The 15,742-nt window shown below is 42.5% G+C and overlaps 4 protein-coding genes across 4 annotated transcripts; 2 read left to right on the top strand and 2 right to left on the bottom strand.

Annotated features, from left to right (window-relative positions):
* Positions 1-1,704: 1,704 nt before the first annotated feature.
* LOC116025055 lies at positions 1,705-3,931 on the bottom strand. The gene is made up of 2 exons (XM_031266118.1): positions 3,367-3,931; positions 1,705-2,756 (listed from the first exon to the last, which is right to left on the bottom strand). Exon 2 carries the CDS (start codon positions 2,753-2,755, stop codon positions 1,838-1,840), a length of 918 nt encoding a protein of 305 aa, XP_031121978.1. The 5' UTR covers position 2,756; positions 3,367-3,931; the 3' UTR covers positions 1,705-1,837.
* An 890-nt stretch (positions 3,932-4,821) lies between these two features.
* On the top strand, positions 4,822-6,840 carry LOC116025676 (protein FAF-like, chloroplastic). Its single transcript, XM_031267000.1, has one exon. It carries the CDS (start codon positions 4,984-4,986, stop codon positions 6,448-6,450), a length of 1,467 nt encoding a protein of 488 aa, XP_031122860.1. The 5' UTR covers positions 4,822-4,983; the 3' UTR covers positions 6,451-6,840.
* Positions 6,841-8,516: 1,676 nt separating this feature from the next.
* On the bottom strand, positions 8,517-11,456 carry LOC116025677 (18S rRNA (guanine-N(7))-methyltransferase RID2). The gene is made up of 9 exons (XM_031267001.1): positions 11,232-11,456; positions 11,061-11,136; positions 10,431-10,514; positions 10,270-10,325; positions 10,046-10,102; positions 9,612-9,661; positions 9,363-9,515; positions 9,069-9,207; positions 8,517-8,898 (listed from the first exon to the last, which is right to left on the bottom strand). Exons 1-9 carry the CDS (start codon positions 11,331-11,333, stop codon positions 8,734-8,736), a joined length of 882 nt encoding a protein of 293 aa, XP_031122861.1. The 5' UTR covers positions 11,334-11,456; the 3' UTR covers positions 8,517-8,733.
* A 782-nt stretch (positions 11,457-12,238) lies between these two features.
* LOC116024876 (protein Mpv17-like) lies at positions 12,239-15,742 on the top strand. The gene is made up of 7 exons (XM_031265894.1): positions 12,239-12,704; positions 13,216-13,303; positions 13,948-14,115; positions 14,222-14,314; positions 14,463-14,549; positions 14,727-14,811; positions 15,359-15,742. Exons 1-6 carry the CDS (start codon positions 12,325-12,327, stop codon positions 14,805-14,807), a joined length of 897 nt encoding a protein of 298 aa, XP_031121754.1. The 5' UTR covers positions 12,239-12,324; the 3' UTR covers positions 14,808-14,811; positions 15,359-15,742.

The following is a 15,742-nucleotide window of genomic DNA, read 5'->3' as shown; positions in this document are numbered from 1 at the left end:
TGCACCAGCCAACCAAGCACAACCCGCACCAACGCGAAACACTTGTGGATGCCGATCAACCTGCACCAGCCAACCAAGCACAACCCGCACCAACGCGAAACACTTGTGGATGCCGATCAACCTGTCCCAGCCAACTAAGCACAACCTGCACTGACGAGCGAAGCATTTGTGGACGCCAATCAACCTACACCTGTTTACTAAGCACTTCGTGTGACGGGCGATTCGACCACTTGAATGTTATGCAATCTGGTCGATCATCCGCTGGGAAGCCTAGCCACCTTCAACGGACAACAACCACTTCAACATCAAGCCATTGACAGAGTGATATGTTGAACAACCACTTGCATATCGACAGATTACTTGGTGTGTAGTAATCTACCGTGTTTTGACCAATCACTTGGACGATAAACAATCTGTGTCGGTATGGCGAGCAATCGGTAGACAAATCGCTTGGATGAGGAGCAACGGACGATCGGCCACCTGGATGGCAACGTATACTTGGCCAACCACTCTGATGTCAAGTAACTTGTGACAAAGTGATATGTCAATTGACCACATGGATGTGAGGCATCTGTCGACAAATCAACCAGTGGCGTCCACGAGCAAACACCCAATTAAGAAAACAACATGTTACGTAATGACAAAGTGAAGGAAGGAAATGATTCATACACGCAAAGTTAAAAGTACAACCGACACAAGCGGGGTCGGTCTCCCGATCACACTCCACAAACAAGCAACTACGACTATGGAGGACAAAACAATCATGGATCTTGACCACGCGATGAGGAAGGACCCGTCGGAGGCTTCTTGAAGGGCTCTGGACCAGGAGGTGTCAGATCTTCGGGCAGAATGGTACGAACCGATTCCCAATCCTCAGGGAGAGCATTTTGTAATATGTGATACAAAGTTTGTTGCATGCCCCTTGTTCCTTTGAGATAACCCCATGCGGTCACCTTACGTATCATCGCTGATATCACTGGGTCTTCTCGGAACATATGGAACAAAGGAATGGCTGCATCCTCGGAGGGACATAAAGCAGACAACAGACCGGGCACCTCGGATGGTCGAGATACGAAATAAGCAATGGCATCTCGACGAAACTGATCGGAATTTGGATACTGTCCCAAAGAATAGAGTTGGGCGTCCAAATGGGATATTTGTTCTCGACGAGATTCGAGTTGGTTTTCCTGATCCCTCACGGTGGCCCTGAGTGATTGTGTTTCTTTTTCCCATCCTATAGCAGTAAGCTGGCATCGCAGGAATAACTCGGCGCCTGTGCTAGCAACCTGACATAAACACGATCATAAACCACAGTTTAGAAAGTACCAAACGAAGAAAAGAGAGATCAGCAACTCAATGATTGGAGTAAGTACGTTAGCTAGGTGATGGGCTAGCTGCTCAGCAACTTTTTCGTTGGACAAAGTGGCGATGCCCGAGGGTGGAGGACTCAGTTGGAGTAACAGATCGAACATTTTTCGCAAATCAACTGGTGCGCGGGTCAACGCGCTCACAAGTGGAGACCCCCCATCGAGGTTAGGACAAGTGGCAAAAGCGTTCCCCGACACCTCACTTTCAACCTCACCTATGGGACGCTTCCCATGTGATTTAGGGGGAAACGGAGCAGAAGGAAAGCCAGGGCTACCAAATTCATAATGGGGGATAGTAGGAGGTACAAATTTCTTTTTCAAAATAATCTTTGGCAATCCCGGTCGACTACTCCCGCTTGCGCCTGCACCTAGCAGTTCCTTTAATTCAGGATCAATATCCGGCGCTCCTGGATGTCAATAAGAAATAACAAAACGTGTGAGGAATCAAAGATTAAAAGGGGAGACATGTGCTAACCGTTTAAGATCCAACCTTGGGCCCCGTAAATTGGAGCAGGGAGTCGAGCTGCATCAAAAGCCTCTGCGGAGTGGTAAATCTCCCAAGAATAGCATTCAGACTTAATCTTCTCAACAGCAATGTGAATCTCTGGAGTCTCAGGGGGTACCACGCACTTACGCATCCGACGAGACCATTCATTTTTAAAAGGAAGATCACCATCCAAACGAACCCGAAGAAATTTCTCTTTCCATCTACGGTTGTTGTCAGGCAAGTCAGAAACTTTCCCAGCCGTCCCACGACATTGGATAATGACAAAACCGTTGCGATGGTTCTTCCCCATGCACTTTACCAGATGGAGAAAATTGAAGAGTTCTAGTGTACAAGGCACTTGGTGACGTCTGCAAATCTGAGGGTAGCATGCAAGAATACGGTGTGCGTTGGGTGCTATCTGACCTGGAACTATGCCGTAATAATTCACGAAGTCAACAAGGAACGGGTCAAAGGGGATGCGCAAACCGGCTTTCAAGGAATCAAAATGCACACCTACCCAATTCTTTTGGTGGCAATCAATGATGTTGGAAGGACGACGATCAATTGAGTAAGAAATCCCCTTTCCAATTAGCTTCTTGAGTTGTTCTACCTCTTTGTCGGTAAAATCAATTCCAACGATACGAGCACCATCGGAATCCAAGTCGACATAGTCACGTGATACTCCAGTTTGACTTCTTGAGAGTTCTTTGGGATTATGGGAGGTACCTTCGCCTAGTTGAACCTCAAAATTCTTTGATGAAATTTTTGAACGCTTGGATCGCGGGGTAACGTGCGAACGAGCTTGGGGCGCATCGTCAGAATTACTCGATTCCTCATACGCACTAACATCCTCATCATCGCTGTCATAGTCGCGCATACACCATTTTTTGTCTTGCGACATGCTACATTAGCAAAGGAATGTAGGTGACATACCACGGACAAACAACATAGCGAAGAAGCAACGGCAAAACAAATGGCATCAATTTTTTTTTTAGTTGCAGCGTTTAGTTTTTTAGTCGCAGCATGTATTATTGTTATTTTTTATTTGTAAAAAAAAAAAATAAAATAAAATAAAAAAAATAAAAAAAAAAGGGGGGAGGGGGATGGCCGACGTCGAGCAGGCTGCTCGACGTCGGCCATGTCCGGTCGACGTCGAGCAGGCCGCTCGACGTCGGCCAGATCGGTCGACGTCGAGCAGGCCGCTCGACGTCGGCCAGATCGGTCGACGTCGAGCAGGCCGCTCGACGTCGACCAGATCGGTCGACGTCGAGCAGCCCGCTCGACGTCGACCCAAAAAGCCGACGACTGCCGACTGGGCACCAGTCGGCAGTCGCCGGCCTTTTTCCTCCAGTCGGCGGTCGCCGACTGGATTCGTCCAGTTGGCGCCGCCGACTGGGCTCTGCTCCAGTCGCCGGCGACTGGAGCAGAGATCAGATCTGGAAATCTATGATTTCCAGATCTGATCTCGAAAAAAAAAAAAAAAAAAAAAAAAAAAGAGTTATAATGTTTTACCTGCTTGGTCTTGGTAGCTTTGGAGGTGATTGATGATACACTTGATTGAGAGCTTAGGAATGTCTTGATGGTGAAGTGAAGATGGTAGGAGGATATTTATACAAAAAATTTGGGTTTTTTGAGAAAGTGGGTTGATCCAAAAAGGCTAATGGGTCATGTAAGACTAGTAGTGGGAGCATTGTTCTTGGCAAGTCCAAAGTATCAAACTGGAGGAAATATACACGCAGGTGGTCAAATCATAAAAATCACTCAGCTGACCGGTAACAATCACCCCATTTGGTCTGGATCCGCCTGGTCAAGTCAACCACTCGGTGATTCGTATGTGCTACCTTCCTCATCCCCAGCCGTGGAAAACTTGATTGGTCCGTCAACGACCAAGGTATCACCAAGGGAAGACCCATCTCCAAACCATGGAAAAGATGTGAACAAAACCCGCTAAATGATCCATCGCTCGACGACCGGAAACAACCAGGACAAACCCGTCTTTAGTGATTATGCTTTCGGTTGTACTCTTTTTCCCTTAGCTAGGTTTTTTCCCAAAGGGTTTTTCTTAGTCTAAGGTTTTTAACGAGGCAACCCGCGTAAATCACGCCCCTCCTGCTCAAATCAAACTTGAGGGGTTCATCACGGATTATCAAGGCATTCAAGCCAGGGAGACTTTGCTCGCAACAAGTTAGCCGCCTGGAGCACATTCTACTTCTCGAACCTGACGACTCTCGCAGATTCAAGAAGTGGGGGACTTGTGATGGGTAAATATGCACATGTACTAGTCAGTCCGTAAATCACCTGTCCGTCGGTCACCCAACCTGAACGGTCACCCAACCGGTCCGTCGACGGTCACCCGGTCCGTCGGCCGCATGATCGGAAGCAACACACCTTGTGGATTGGAGGCTCACGAGCGCGACAGTTGCTTGATGTGACGACCGACAACTTTTCGGGAACAGGGGATCCGTGTTTTCATCACCTCGAGCAACTCAACCACTTCGAGCAAACCGATGCGCATTTTGCGGAGTGACAGCCCATATGCCCTCCACTTGCATATCAGACACCATGTGCATAGTGAATCCACTTTGTATAAAGAGGGGTCATTCCCCTCACTGGAGGGGGGAACTCATCAGTACTACACTAATACACTTGTGATTTGCTCATTCGTCTCTCTTGCTCTCTCCTTGTTACTGTTCGTCACCCGTAGAGCGATATAGCTTCTTACCGCTCAGTCGTCAACCGGTAGAGCGACCGATTGACCGGCCGAGCGGCATCCTTCACCACACGTAACACACGTATCCGTAGCGTAATCGTAGACCCGTTTACATTTACGCTATCATCTATATTCTCTTTGCAATAAATTAAAGTAAATTGAGGTGGGGTCCAATGGACATGGTTCCAAAGGCTCCAAGAGCACTACAAATACCCCCACACTCCTCTCCCACAATTGCCATCAAACCAACACAAACCACAGCAACAACAACACATTCAAATACAAAACCTCAAAAACTCAAAAACACATTCTTATAATCTGCAAATCCCACTCTCTTGCAACCTGCATCCATTCCAATTTGGATGCTCTTATTGTTTGCTTGAATTATAACTCTTTCTTACTAGCTTTGTTCCTTGTTGATGATGAAGATGTCATCTTCTTCTAATTTTAGTGTGATCAAGAGCTTGAAGGTGGTGGTGGAGGAGGAGGTGGAGGTGGCTGCGCCACCAACGCCGCCGCCGCTCCCGCCGACGAAGAAGAGCGTCGGCGGTGGCGGGAAGCAAGGGATAATCGCCATTCTTGGATCGGATTCTGAGAGGGGTACTAAAGCGGGTTCCATTAGAAGAACTCTCTCGGCTGATATGTCATCCAAGAAATGGCTTTCCCAGAATGGGTTTGCTTATTCTCCTCCGGCCATTAAGAAAACCGCTTCTTCCGACGAGCTCGCGGCGGCGCCGACGGCTCCGGCGGCGGAGGAGGAGGAGGATGAGGAAGATGAAATTAAACGGAGATCATTGGATGTTTGGAGCTCGATTCTACAGTCCCGCAAAACAGTGGATTCCTCGTCTCAGTTCCCTCCGCCGTATATCCACCCTCAGGTTAACAAATCGGCGAATTCTCTCACCGGAAAAAGCCTCGAAATTTGCACGGAGAGTCTCGGCTCTGAGACCGGCTCCGATTGCTTCTCCTCCTACCCTAATTCCGAGTCCGGCGACTCCGCCGACGAGGAAAAAGACGAGCACCAATCCCCGCCACAACACGAGCTAATTTTCCCGCCATTTCCGGAAGAATTCCGAGCTGTGAAGCACAGTTACGGCAAGAAATCGCCGCCACGATCCTTCCCGCCGCCGCTTCCCTCTCTGGTAAGAGGCGACGATAAGCCTTCCGTTCGCATGCACTCCCGCCGCCAGCACGGCCGGCTGATCCTCGAAGCGGTTTCCGTCCCGGCGCAAAACCGCTTCCGCGCCGAGCGACAAGACGGGCGGCTAATCCTCACCTTTGTAAACAATGAAGAAACAGAGGGCTGGGATGATGCAGACGAGGTGCTCGACGAAATGTCGGACAGAGAAGATAACAATCCCACCATTGAGGAAGAGGAAGAAGAAGAAGAAGAAGAAGAGGAAAAGGAAATGGAAATCATGATCGGAAAAAACTCAAAATTACTCATAAATCTCAACACCTTCATGGCTCTAAACAACAACAAAAACAACCTCAACAGGCCAGCATTAATAGAGGATTTTGAAGATGATCAAACAACACCACTCCCACACTCCCTAGCGCCGCCGCAGCACCGCCTATTCCCGGAGGCGCCGCCCACCGCCGCCCCCTTCAACCCCTACGATTTCTTCTGGAAAAAGAAGCCAACCACCATAGCCACCTTAGTCCACATTCCCACCATCACAGATCAACAATACCGCAACAAAATTGTCACAAAATGCCCAAAAACATCAGCCTGTGAAGGGAAAGATCACAGCTTGGTATTGATCACAGGAAAATACCCCTCAAACAACAATAACCTCATTCTTCCCATCAAGAACAGGGGCTGCAAAGAACCTAGGATGTCTCTTCTCTTCTGGGATTCTAATTACTGCATTGCAACATCCTAAACAACACTCAACAATCCCATTAATATAATCCACCACTAATATTAGTCAATTTCCAATCCAATATATATTATAAGTATATATATGTATGTATTTTCCTCCCTGTGGGGAACAGTAGTTTTTCCTCTTGATAAAAGAGTCTGGGTAGGCAAATAAACCCAGGGAGAGAATGATTTCAGGGAAGAAGAAGAAGAAGAGATCTTATATTAAGGTCAAATATGCACTTGATGATAAGAAATTTTCTTGATTTTATGATTTTGAAAGTGATGATTATGTAAGTAGGTAGGCAGACCAAATCCCATGCATGATGAGGCAGCTTGACTAGCTAGGTGAAGGATGATGTACTTCTTGTCTCAGCATTACAATGGGAATGCATGCTCAACTTTATGTCTCTAGCTTTTTTTTTTTTTTTTTTTCTTTTTCTACAAATTAAAAGTGAAATTCCCTCGCTCTAACGCTTCACACTTGACAAGAAGAACAATGCATGATATTCATAAGACGCCCATCACATGAGTGTAACTCTTACCGTGCAGATATTAAGGTTGGATCATGCATTCTTACCCACAATTTACTACCAAGAACCATTTTAGCTTGAATTTTATTTTATTTTTTTGGTTGGGGGGAGGGGTGTTAAAAACAACCAATGGGGTTTTGGATATTATGGGTCATGTCTTGGTCCTATGTGGTGTTGTTTTTGGGAACATCGTGATCCATGGTTGATGTGGTGAGTTAAATTCTTGGTGGAATCAAGGTTTGATGACTATCCCTCCTAGGCTGCTATGGGTTTTTTTCCTCCCATATTTTTTTTTGAAATACAAATAGTATATGATCTCTGCTTTCTCAAACATTTTCAACCCAAAGAATGGTAATCAAGATGCCATCACACTATATAGTAGCTGACAATATTAACTTTGACATACAGATCTCTTGAAAATTAATTTTATTTTTATTTTTTTTACAAGAAAAAATCAACGGTGATTGAAGCAGATAGTGAAGAAGGTTTGGATAAATAGAAATTGTTTTGGATTCGCAAATTCAGATGCTGAAAATGATAGAGAAGAAATATTCGAATATGGAGAAGAGGATGATGATGAAGATGGTACGGATACCCAAAAATTTAAATAAATAAATAATTTCTGAAAATGATGGAGTAGAAATATTCGAATATGGAGAAGATGGTACGGATAGCAACAAATTCATGAAGAATTTAGAATTTAGTGATAATATTACCTTTCTTTCACTTTTTAATACGGAGTATTTTTATTTTTTTTTTACTATTTTGTTAACGTAATATATTCATAATTTTCACTATTTTATTAGTGAAATATAGCCATAGCGAACCATAGCTTTAACTAAATATTCATATTTTTTACTATTTTGTTGATATAATATAGACATAACGGGGCGATAGTATAACCTTGCGGAAGTGCTAAGCCTTTGTCGAGAGACAAATTATTTTGTGGACCATGATCTACATATCTGTTTAAACTATGAATGCAAAATTAATGTACTTTTAGTATATTAAAAATGCACTTTTTTATTTTTGATTCACACAAATATGTGAGCCACGGTCCATGGCATAATGATTGTTTCTCAAAGCATAAGGCTCCCAGTACCCAGAATCCTCATTAAACCCAGCCAACGTGCCTTCGCTGGTGATCATCCACCGGCACTTCACCCGGCACCGCCGGTGATCCCGGTCGTCGTCATACGCGTCGAACCAATAACAGCTCTTGGCATATGCGCCACCGCCCCATTCTTCGTCATTCCATTCAACATCGCAATGGAACAACGTAGTTCCCCAGATGTTGGTACGAAAGCTCCAGGTGATCTCGGCGTTGTCGTTCAAGGTCGAGTACCCAAGGTCGTCGTCTTTGGACCGGCAGTGCACAGACAGCGCTCTGCCGGACCCGAGGCGGTTCGTCAACCGGACCGCCACCCGGTGAGGCCTAAGGAAGTGAAGCCCTATTGCATGGTTGCATGGACCAACAAGAGAGCAAAGGAACAAGATGACAGTGAAGAGTTTCATCCCTTTGTGATATGGCAGAATGATAAAAAAGGAGAGAAAATATATAAAGCTTCTTAGCTACTTCTTGAATCAAGAATGCTAGGTACTTCAAATAAAGATGATGATCAACTGACTGTCACAAAATTTCATCCTATAACTCAAAATTGTAACCTACTCGCGACAAATTCATGTATAACAACACTTCAAACTTGGCATAAAAGGCATAGATATAGCACAAGAATGAAAAAGCGTACTCTCCTTGAGCTTTGGAAAGGGGGTCAAAACCGATCCTTTCGTTTTCGTGCTGTGTACTTGGTGTCGCGGGGAACTTCTTTCCCTTTCTTCCTCATCTGGTCCTTCTTCTTCACAACCCACTCTCTTCCTTTGCCTTTCTTGTTTACCTTCTGCTTTTTCCTCGGTCTATGCCGGTCTGACACACAAACCTGCAAGGCATTGATTGTGAAAAGCATTGTTATACAGGAATAATAAGAGAGGTAAACAGCTCGAGGCAGGTTATATTAAAGAAAATGTCGAGACTTCAGACTATGCAACATATAGAATGGTTTGTAGCTGTTACAGATCTTTAAATTGAGAAGATTTAGAATGGACTTACAGTTTGGTTTTCTTCATCTTCGCTACAATCATCATCACTAGAATAACACTCCCCGTCCTCGCCCTTTGCTTTGGGAGTGGCACTGCTGAGAGACGGTGGACCACAAGTGAGCACCAAGTACTCTTTCTTCTTTTTCGTACTGAAAAAAAAAAATCAATTCATGTCAGATATCAGCTTGCTATCTCTACACTTGTTTAATAGTAACAACGATCAACTCCCCGAGGATTTATCTAAAAGGATAAATAGTTTCCTTCATAGGAATTCAAATTTTTCATGAAAGAGCCTCTTATTTACCTGTGTGGGTAGTCGATAACTATACCGCCTGCAAATCCAGCCCGCATAGCAAAACCCAGAATCAACTCTCGTTGAGCAAGATTTTCAGGATACACTTGAAATACTGCTCTTGCTCCCCTCGCCAAACATCTATACAATGTCCCAAAGAAAGCCCTACAAGGTAATTGAAACAAAATCTCAAACTTGTTCAAATTACCATAGATTCATGTTTCGTGTGAAAGCCAGCATAAGACACAAAACAAGACTTACTTCAATCTTATCCGGGGTTCATGAGATGATTTGTCAGCGTTGCACAACCACTGTTTGGCCAATTATATATCAAAGTGAGCATTGGAACAAATAATATACTGTCTTGATCAAAAGTTATTCAGTTGTCATACAAATTGCAGCTTATATGGTTTATTCAGGCACTAATAGGATATATTACGTTCTTATATTGAAATATACAGAGTATTTGTCAAACTATTTTGAGTGCCAAAAATTGAAAAGTAATATGTAAATATACAGAGGTCACTCCAAGGTATGAAAATGTTTTCAGTAGAACCTTCAAGGTGCCTTCCATAAACTTACCTTGATTTATTAACAAAAGATAAAGAAGAAAAATGTTGGAATCCCTCTAAAATATATGAGATTGAATTAACTATCAACAAAAGATAATTCAGTGTATTAAAAAATGAACAAACCTGTACAGATGAAATGCCAATTGCCCCATCAACAACTCCAGGTCGAAGTCCTAAACCCTATAACAGACAATGAAATATTTCTCATAAGAATAAAACTCTATTGCAATGAACAAGGAACAATAAACATTTAACATCCATTGCAATGAATTAAAGTAAGATGCTAAATGTCTCTTGGATCAACAAATTACCGAGCCTATACAAGTTAAGGGGACATTGATGCCTACCTGACCCATGTCACCAAGTATTAAATCACCCTCGACTTCACGCTCCACTGCAACATCTGCAGAACAGAAAGCCAAATGTTTAACAATACAAGAAAAGTGAATAAAGAAGAATTTGGAATCTCTTATAATTTCATGCAAACAAAATTTCAAAAATTACTTACCAAGCATTGATTCAGATATATCCCAACCAATCCACTGGTGTCCAGCCTCAGTTATAGTCTCCCCACTTAGACCTGACCCACAGCCTTAAAAGACAAAAGAAATCATCATCTTCTTCAGGGGGGAAAAAATATACTGAGCTTGAAAAAAGGAAATAAAAACCTCAATTCAATGAATAAGCATATTATAAAACAAAATCAGAGTTCTTTTGGCAGGCCACTATAATATCCCAGCAAACACTTCATGCCAAGGCATACAAAATGCTTTAGAGAACACTGAACCAGTAAGATATATGCAAATGAACCTGAGAGTTACAGGTATACGTGTTCCAGTTTTACATAATGGATTGAAAAAAAAATGTCTTAAAGGGGAACCAGTAGTTTACTCCACCAAGAGCCCTCAAAGTAAAAGATTGCTAAATTAAGTATTGCACTTCTTTAGATAATCAACAAAACTACTTCCAAAGAGTTAGCTTGAATTAGAGTTGTAAGACAATGCTTCAAAGTGCAATATACTTAAAAAGTTCTTATTTTGCTTAGCATAACAATCTACTTTCAATGACCAATTGATTCCGTGAATTGGGCATAAAACAACAACCAGCCAGAAAATCGAGACGTTTATGTAAATCATACCTATATCGAGAAGCAGTCTGGGGACTCCGTCGTCCGGCAGAGCAAGAAGCTCCAATGCTCTCTCAGAAAGTTTCGCCTAATATTTTGATAACAAAATTATTTAAAAAAAATTAAAAACAGGAAAAACGTGTATGTATTACATATACAAATAACGGCAATGAGAATCAGAACCTGAATTTCGACGATACGCGAAGAGGAAGTGTACTTGCGAGCTTCCTCGTTGTTGTAGTGTATCTCCGGCGGCGCTTGCAGCTCCGGTCTAGAAGATGCCATTTTTCTTCACCGTCGACGTGACCGCGCTCAGCAGGATTCAGGAAAACGCGGGATTGGTGAGAGCGGCGGCGTTTATAGCAGCAAGCCTAGCTCAGCTCAGGAAACAAAAAGAATGCCCTAACTTAATATGGAAAAGTATAGGGGCAAAACTAAATATATCAACAACATACGGAGTATTTATTTATTTATTTATGCAAAAACAATCAAATAAGTCCCAATTTTACTCAAAATGTCAATTAGGTCTTTAAACTTTTAAAAATTACAATTAAACTCATAAATATGTTTTTTTTTTGAATACTTATTGACCTTGTTACATGTAGTTTCATGTTATTTATAAGCATTGAAACCCAGAAACCAGTTGGTAACCCGTAATTATATATTACCTAGAATTCTGACGACCATTTCAACCGTCGTTGGTCGCCTAAAAGACGACCGAAGAAAACGACCAACGACCAACTGGTCGCCTTCTCCAACTAAGGAGAAGGCGGCCGTTTGGTCTGCTTTCTCCAACAAAGGATAAGGCGTGCGACCGGAGAAGCCGACCAATGACCTACTGGTCACCTTTTCCAACACACAGAGAATGCGGTCAGTTGGTATGCCTTCTCTTGCGATTGGTTCCTTCTCTATCAAAGAAGAAGGCGACTAGTTTGGTATTCTCATCCCAATGTGACAGTATTGTTTGGTCTTCGATAATTATGGCCGAAAAATATTAAAGGGGTTGTCATAATCTTAGGTTTCTCAGCTTCAATGTTTATAAATAACATGATTATGAGTTTAAGATCTAATTTGACTTTTTAAGAAAAATTTCAGGATTTATTTGACCATTGAAAAGTATATAGAAATATAAAAAAGAGAATGGAAGAGACAGAAAAATATAAAAACTAAAAAGAGGCCAAAAAATTCGCTATAAACCTCAAAAACCTCGAAGGAAGAAGCATAATTCTGAAACCGGTGGAAAGAACAAAGAAGCAAAAGCTTCAATAAATTCGCCATGGCTGCAAATGCCGCGATTCTAACCCGCAAATCCCTGCTGGGTTTTCGCTTCCCGGGTTTATTGTCTCGCAACCCTCCCGCCGCTACTTTCACTGCTCAGCTCACTCGAATTCCGGTCAACCACCTCCACACGCCGCTCTTCACGGCCCGCTCCTCTTACTATCCGGCTTTTCTTGCTTCTACTTCATATCGCGGGCTGAAAAGACTGGAACTTTTCGAGTCCGGGCCGAATCTTTTCCGGGCGTCTGCGGTTTCTGACGGCAGTTCAAACAGTGGCGGAGGGTATGGTGGCTCCGGTGACGGCAATTCCGGCGGCGGCGGAGGCGGCGATGGCGGCAGTGGTGGTGAGGGTGGGGGAAAGTGGTCGTTGCTCACATGGTAATTCATTCCCTTTCGTTATTATCAGTAATTACTATATTACTATATCTTTAAAAATATGAACTTTGTTTGGGTTGAAGTGTACTCATTGTTTATTCAATTTTACGGATTAAAACCTAAATTTTCTGTCCCCCAAAAAGCTTTTGACAGTTATTTATTTTCTGCTTTCTGTTTTGGTGGAAGTGATTATTGTGTCTTACCTTCTTAGTAATGGCTTTAAGCTAACTCAATGGCCAAAAGAAACCAATATTATTCAACTCCTGCTTATTGGCCTTCTTGGTTTAAGCCTATCAATCATAGGCAACTTAGGTTGGTATACCTCTTTTGGAGTTCTGGTATTTTGCCTGCTAGAGTAACAAGGCGGGTTTGCCCGGTGCATACAGTTGCTGCGGGTTTCTCTCGTCACTCACAAAAGAAAAAAGCAGAAAGAAAACAATGTTAATCATAAAAAGTTCACATTTTGGTTAGTTTATAGTGAAGTTATGCAAAAATGATTTCATCTCTTTTGCAGGTACTTATCTCTTCTTGAGAAGTATCCTGTGTGGACAAAGGCTATCACATCTGCAATTTTGACTTGCGTTGGAGATTTGATCTGCCAGGTAAATTTTTTATGGCATTGAATGCATAATACGAGTAATGGGCGTGTTGGCTGAGTAGAAATATTTGTCCTTTTTAGTGTTTCTAATCTGACAATTAGAACACGTTTCCTTATTGATATTGCCTTGGAAGGTTTTGCGTGGGATGTTATACTTCCGGGCTTCTAGTTCTAGGATCGCACTATTTGTTGCCTCTCTGGTTTTCATGTTTGGCTGTCTTTGATCTCCTTCACCAAATTGACAGGAAAACTGCATATCTAAAATATGTTTCTCATTTATTGTCGGCACTTTTTGGGGGTGTTATTGGGGGTTAGTAATGATGTAGTGCCATAGTGGATCAACGTCTTTGGATTCATCCAAACGCTTTTCACTTCTAGTCGAGCTTTCTACAAAAATAAGCATTGCAAGAATGTATGGATTGACCGATACATTTAAATTCCCTCGATACAGCTGAACTCCATCGAGTCTCTAAGAGTAGCGAAGAAGTAATAGGGAGAGTTGTGGTTGGAAATTGGAATCACTCTTTTGTTCATTTTTGTAATTCTAATTCTTTACTTCCTTATGTGATGATTTCTAATGTTTTATTTATCCTTAAATTTAATATCTGATATGAATTTAATGTAATGTGGTCTGCATACATTTGACAGCTTTGGATCGATGCAGCCCCATCTTTAGACGGAAAGAGGACATTCCTCTTCACATTTTTGGGTCTGGTCTTGGTGGGTCCGACATTGCACTTTTGGTACTTGTACTTAAGTAGATTGGTTACAACGCCTGGAGCATCGGGGGCTTTCTTTCGCCTTTTACTTGATCAGGTTTTCTTAAAATACGTTGATGTGTCTTGTTGCTTCCGTGCTTAATAGATTCATGGCTATTAGTGTTTTTTAATATCACGAATGAGCTCGTTGTGGTCAAATGCAGTTCATTTTTGCTCCAATTTTCATCGGAGTATTCTTATCTACACTCGTGACACTTGAGGGGCGGGCATCACAAGTGATTCCAAAGCTCCAACAGGTATGTTCGATTGTTCGATTGACACCTCTCTCATTACCCAAAAAAGTTGGCTTCTTTTTGTCCACCGTATAAATGTTGAATGCTTGACTAAGCTTTAACCTAGCTCGGGTACGACTTGTGATGCTCGTTTTCTAATTTTGACTTTCAGGAGTGGGTCTCTTCTGTTCTCGCGAATTGGCAACTATGGATACCCTTTCAATTCCTCAACTTCCGCTTCGTCCCACAGCAATTTCAGGTCAAAGTTCAAAAATGAGACCATAGTTCAAAGCTAATGCTATTTTTATAGACCTCCCCTTCCCCATTTGAGACCATATGGTTTTCTTTTCTCTTTATTATATTTGCTTTGTTCATTTATTTTGTATGCTGAAATTTACTTATTAAACACTTCATCAGCGTAATCATATATTTGCAGGTTCTTGCTGCCAACTTAGTTTCTTTAGTATGGAACGTGATTCTCTCGTATAAAGCTCACAAAGAAATCGTTGTCAAATAAAGAGGTATGCCTATTTTGAAGTACTGATACTATGACTAGAAAGGGTGCTCATTAGACTAGAAAGGGTCCCGTAGTTATATGCAGTGAGCAAATAAGCACATATAATGAAAATCTCGAGATGTTAGCACCATCTTGTAGTCCAACGGTTTTTGGAGGGGGTATTTCATGCTTTTTTCAAGCCCATATTTGTCCACACGAACTCATGGGAAATGGTGGACTCACCTGAACAATGGCCTATATATATATATATATATATATATATATATATATATATATATGCACACACATATATACGATTGGCTTGTTAGTACGAGTAGAATGAGCGAATAAGCCCTCTACCCTCACACCACACCACCCCTTCCCCGACCCCTGCACCATCCATCCAGCAGTGAAATGTGTGTGCATATTTACCACACCACTCCACCCCCGACCCCTGCATCACCCCATTCCCGATCCCTGCTCCACCCATCCAGCAACGAAATGTGTGTGCATATTTAAGCGATTTGGTGCTGCTATAACAATGTGTCATGATTTGATCTTTTGTACCGCAGAACTTGGACGAAGAACGGGAAGTCTAGCTGCTCGTGAACATACAGTAGGCAATGCGGTTCCAGTGTTAGCCAGGACCGACTTCCCAGGCTTGACAATGATGAGACTGAGATTTGTGCCAAGCAAAAGCTCACAGCTTTATCCATGAAAGCATTGCATCTTCTTTTACTGGGAACTCAAAAACCAGTCTTTACATTAAACAACAAATGTAGTACCATGAAATGATGATAATCACCCTGAACCTCAACTATGACAGGCACTATCATAGTTTCATATCATAAACAAAATCTTAGCTTTGCCATATCCTACATACCCACAATCACATTAATTCACATTACACACTGCACAAGTATATATGCAATGAGAAATTTGCAATTTTGGTCCCA

This window comes from Ipomoea triloba, chromosome 7 (genome assembly GCF_003576645.1).
Source record: "Ipomoea triloba cultivar NCNSP0323 chromosome 7, ASM357664v1".
Taxonomy (NCBI): Eukaryota; Viridiplantae; Streptophyta; class Magnoliopsida; order Solanales; family Convolvulaceae; genus Ipomoea; species Ipomoea triloba.
The sequence above is the reverse complement of the archived record's forward strand: the minus strand, read 5'-3'. Positions and strand labels throughout refer to the sequence as shown.

Excerpts from the sequence above, each read along its gene's own strand:
- LOC116025676 (XM_031267000.1), top strand. The coding sequence starts at position 4,984 with ATGATGAAGATGTCATCTTCTTCTAATTTTAGTGTGATCAAGAGCTTG.
- LOC116025055 (XM_031266118.1), bottom strand. The coding sequence starts at position 2,755 with ATGTCGCAAGACAAAAAATGGTGTATGCGCGACTATGACAGCGATGAT.
- LOC116025677 (XM_031267001.1), bottom strand. The coding sequence starts at position 11,333 with ATGGCATCTTCTAGACCGGAGCTGCAAGCGCCGCCGGAGATACACTAC. Across the intron at positions 11,137-11,231 it reads CGCGTATCGTCGAAATTCAG|GCGAAACTTTCTGAGAGAGC; the intron begins GTTCTGATTCTC and ends TCAAAATATTAG. Across the intron at positions 9,662-10,045 it reads TTGGCATTTCATCTGTACAG|TGGTTGTGCAACGCTGACAA; the intron begins GTTTGTTCATTT and ends TTGGCCAAACAG.
- LOC116024876 (XM_031265894.1), top strand. The coding sequence starts at position 12,325 with ATGGCTGCAAATGCCGCGATTCTAACCCGCAAATCCCTGCTGGGTTTT. Across the intron at positions 14,116-14,221 it reads TTCGCCTTTTACTTGATCAG|TTCATTTTTGCTCCAATTTT; the intron begins GTTTTCTTAAAA and ends GGTCAAATGCAG. Across the intron at positions 14,315-14,462 it reads TGATTCCAAAGCTCCAACAG|GAGTGGGTCTCTTCTGTTCT; the intron begins GTATGTTCGATT and ends TTTGACTTTCAG.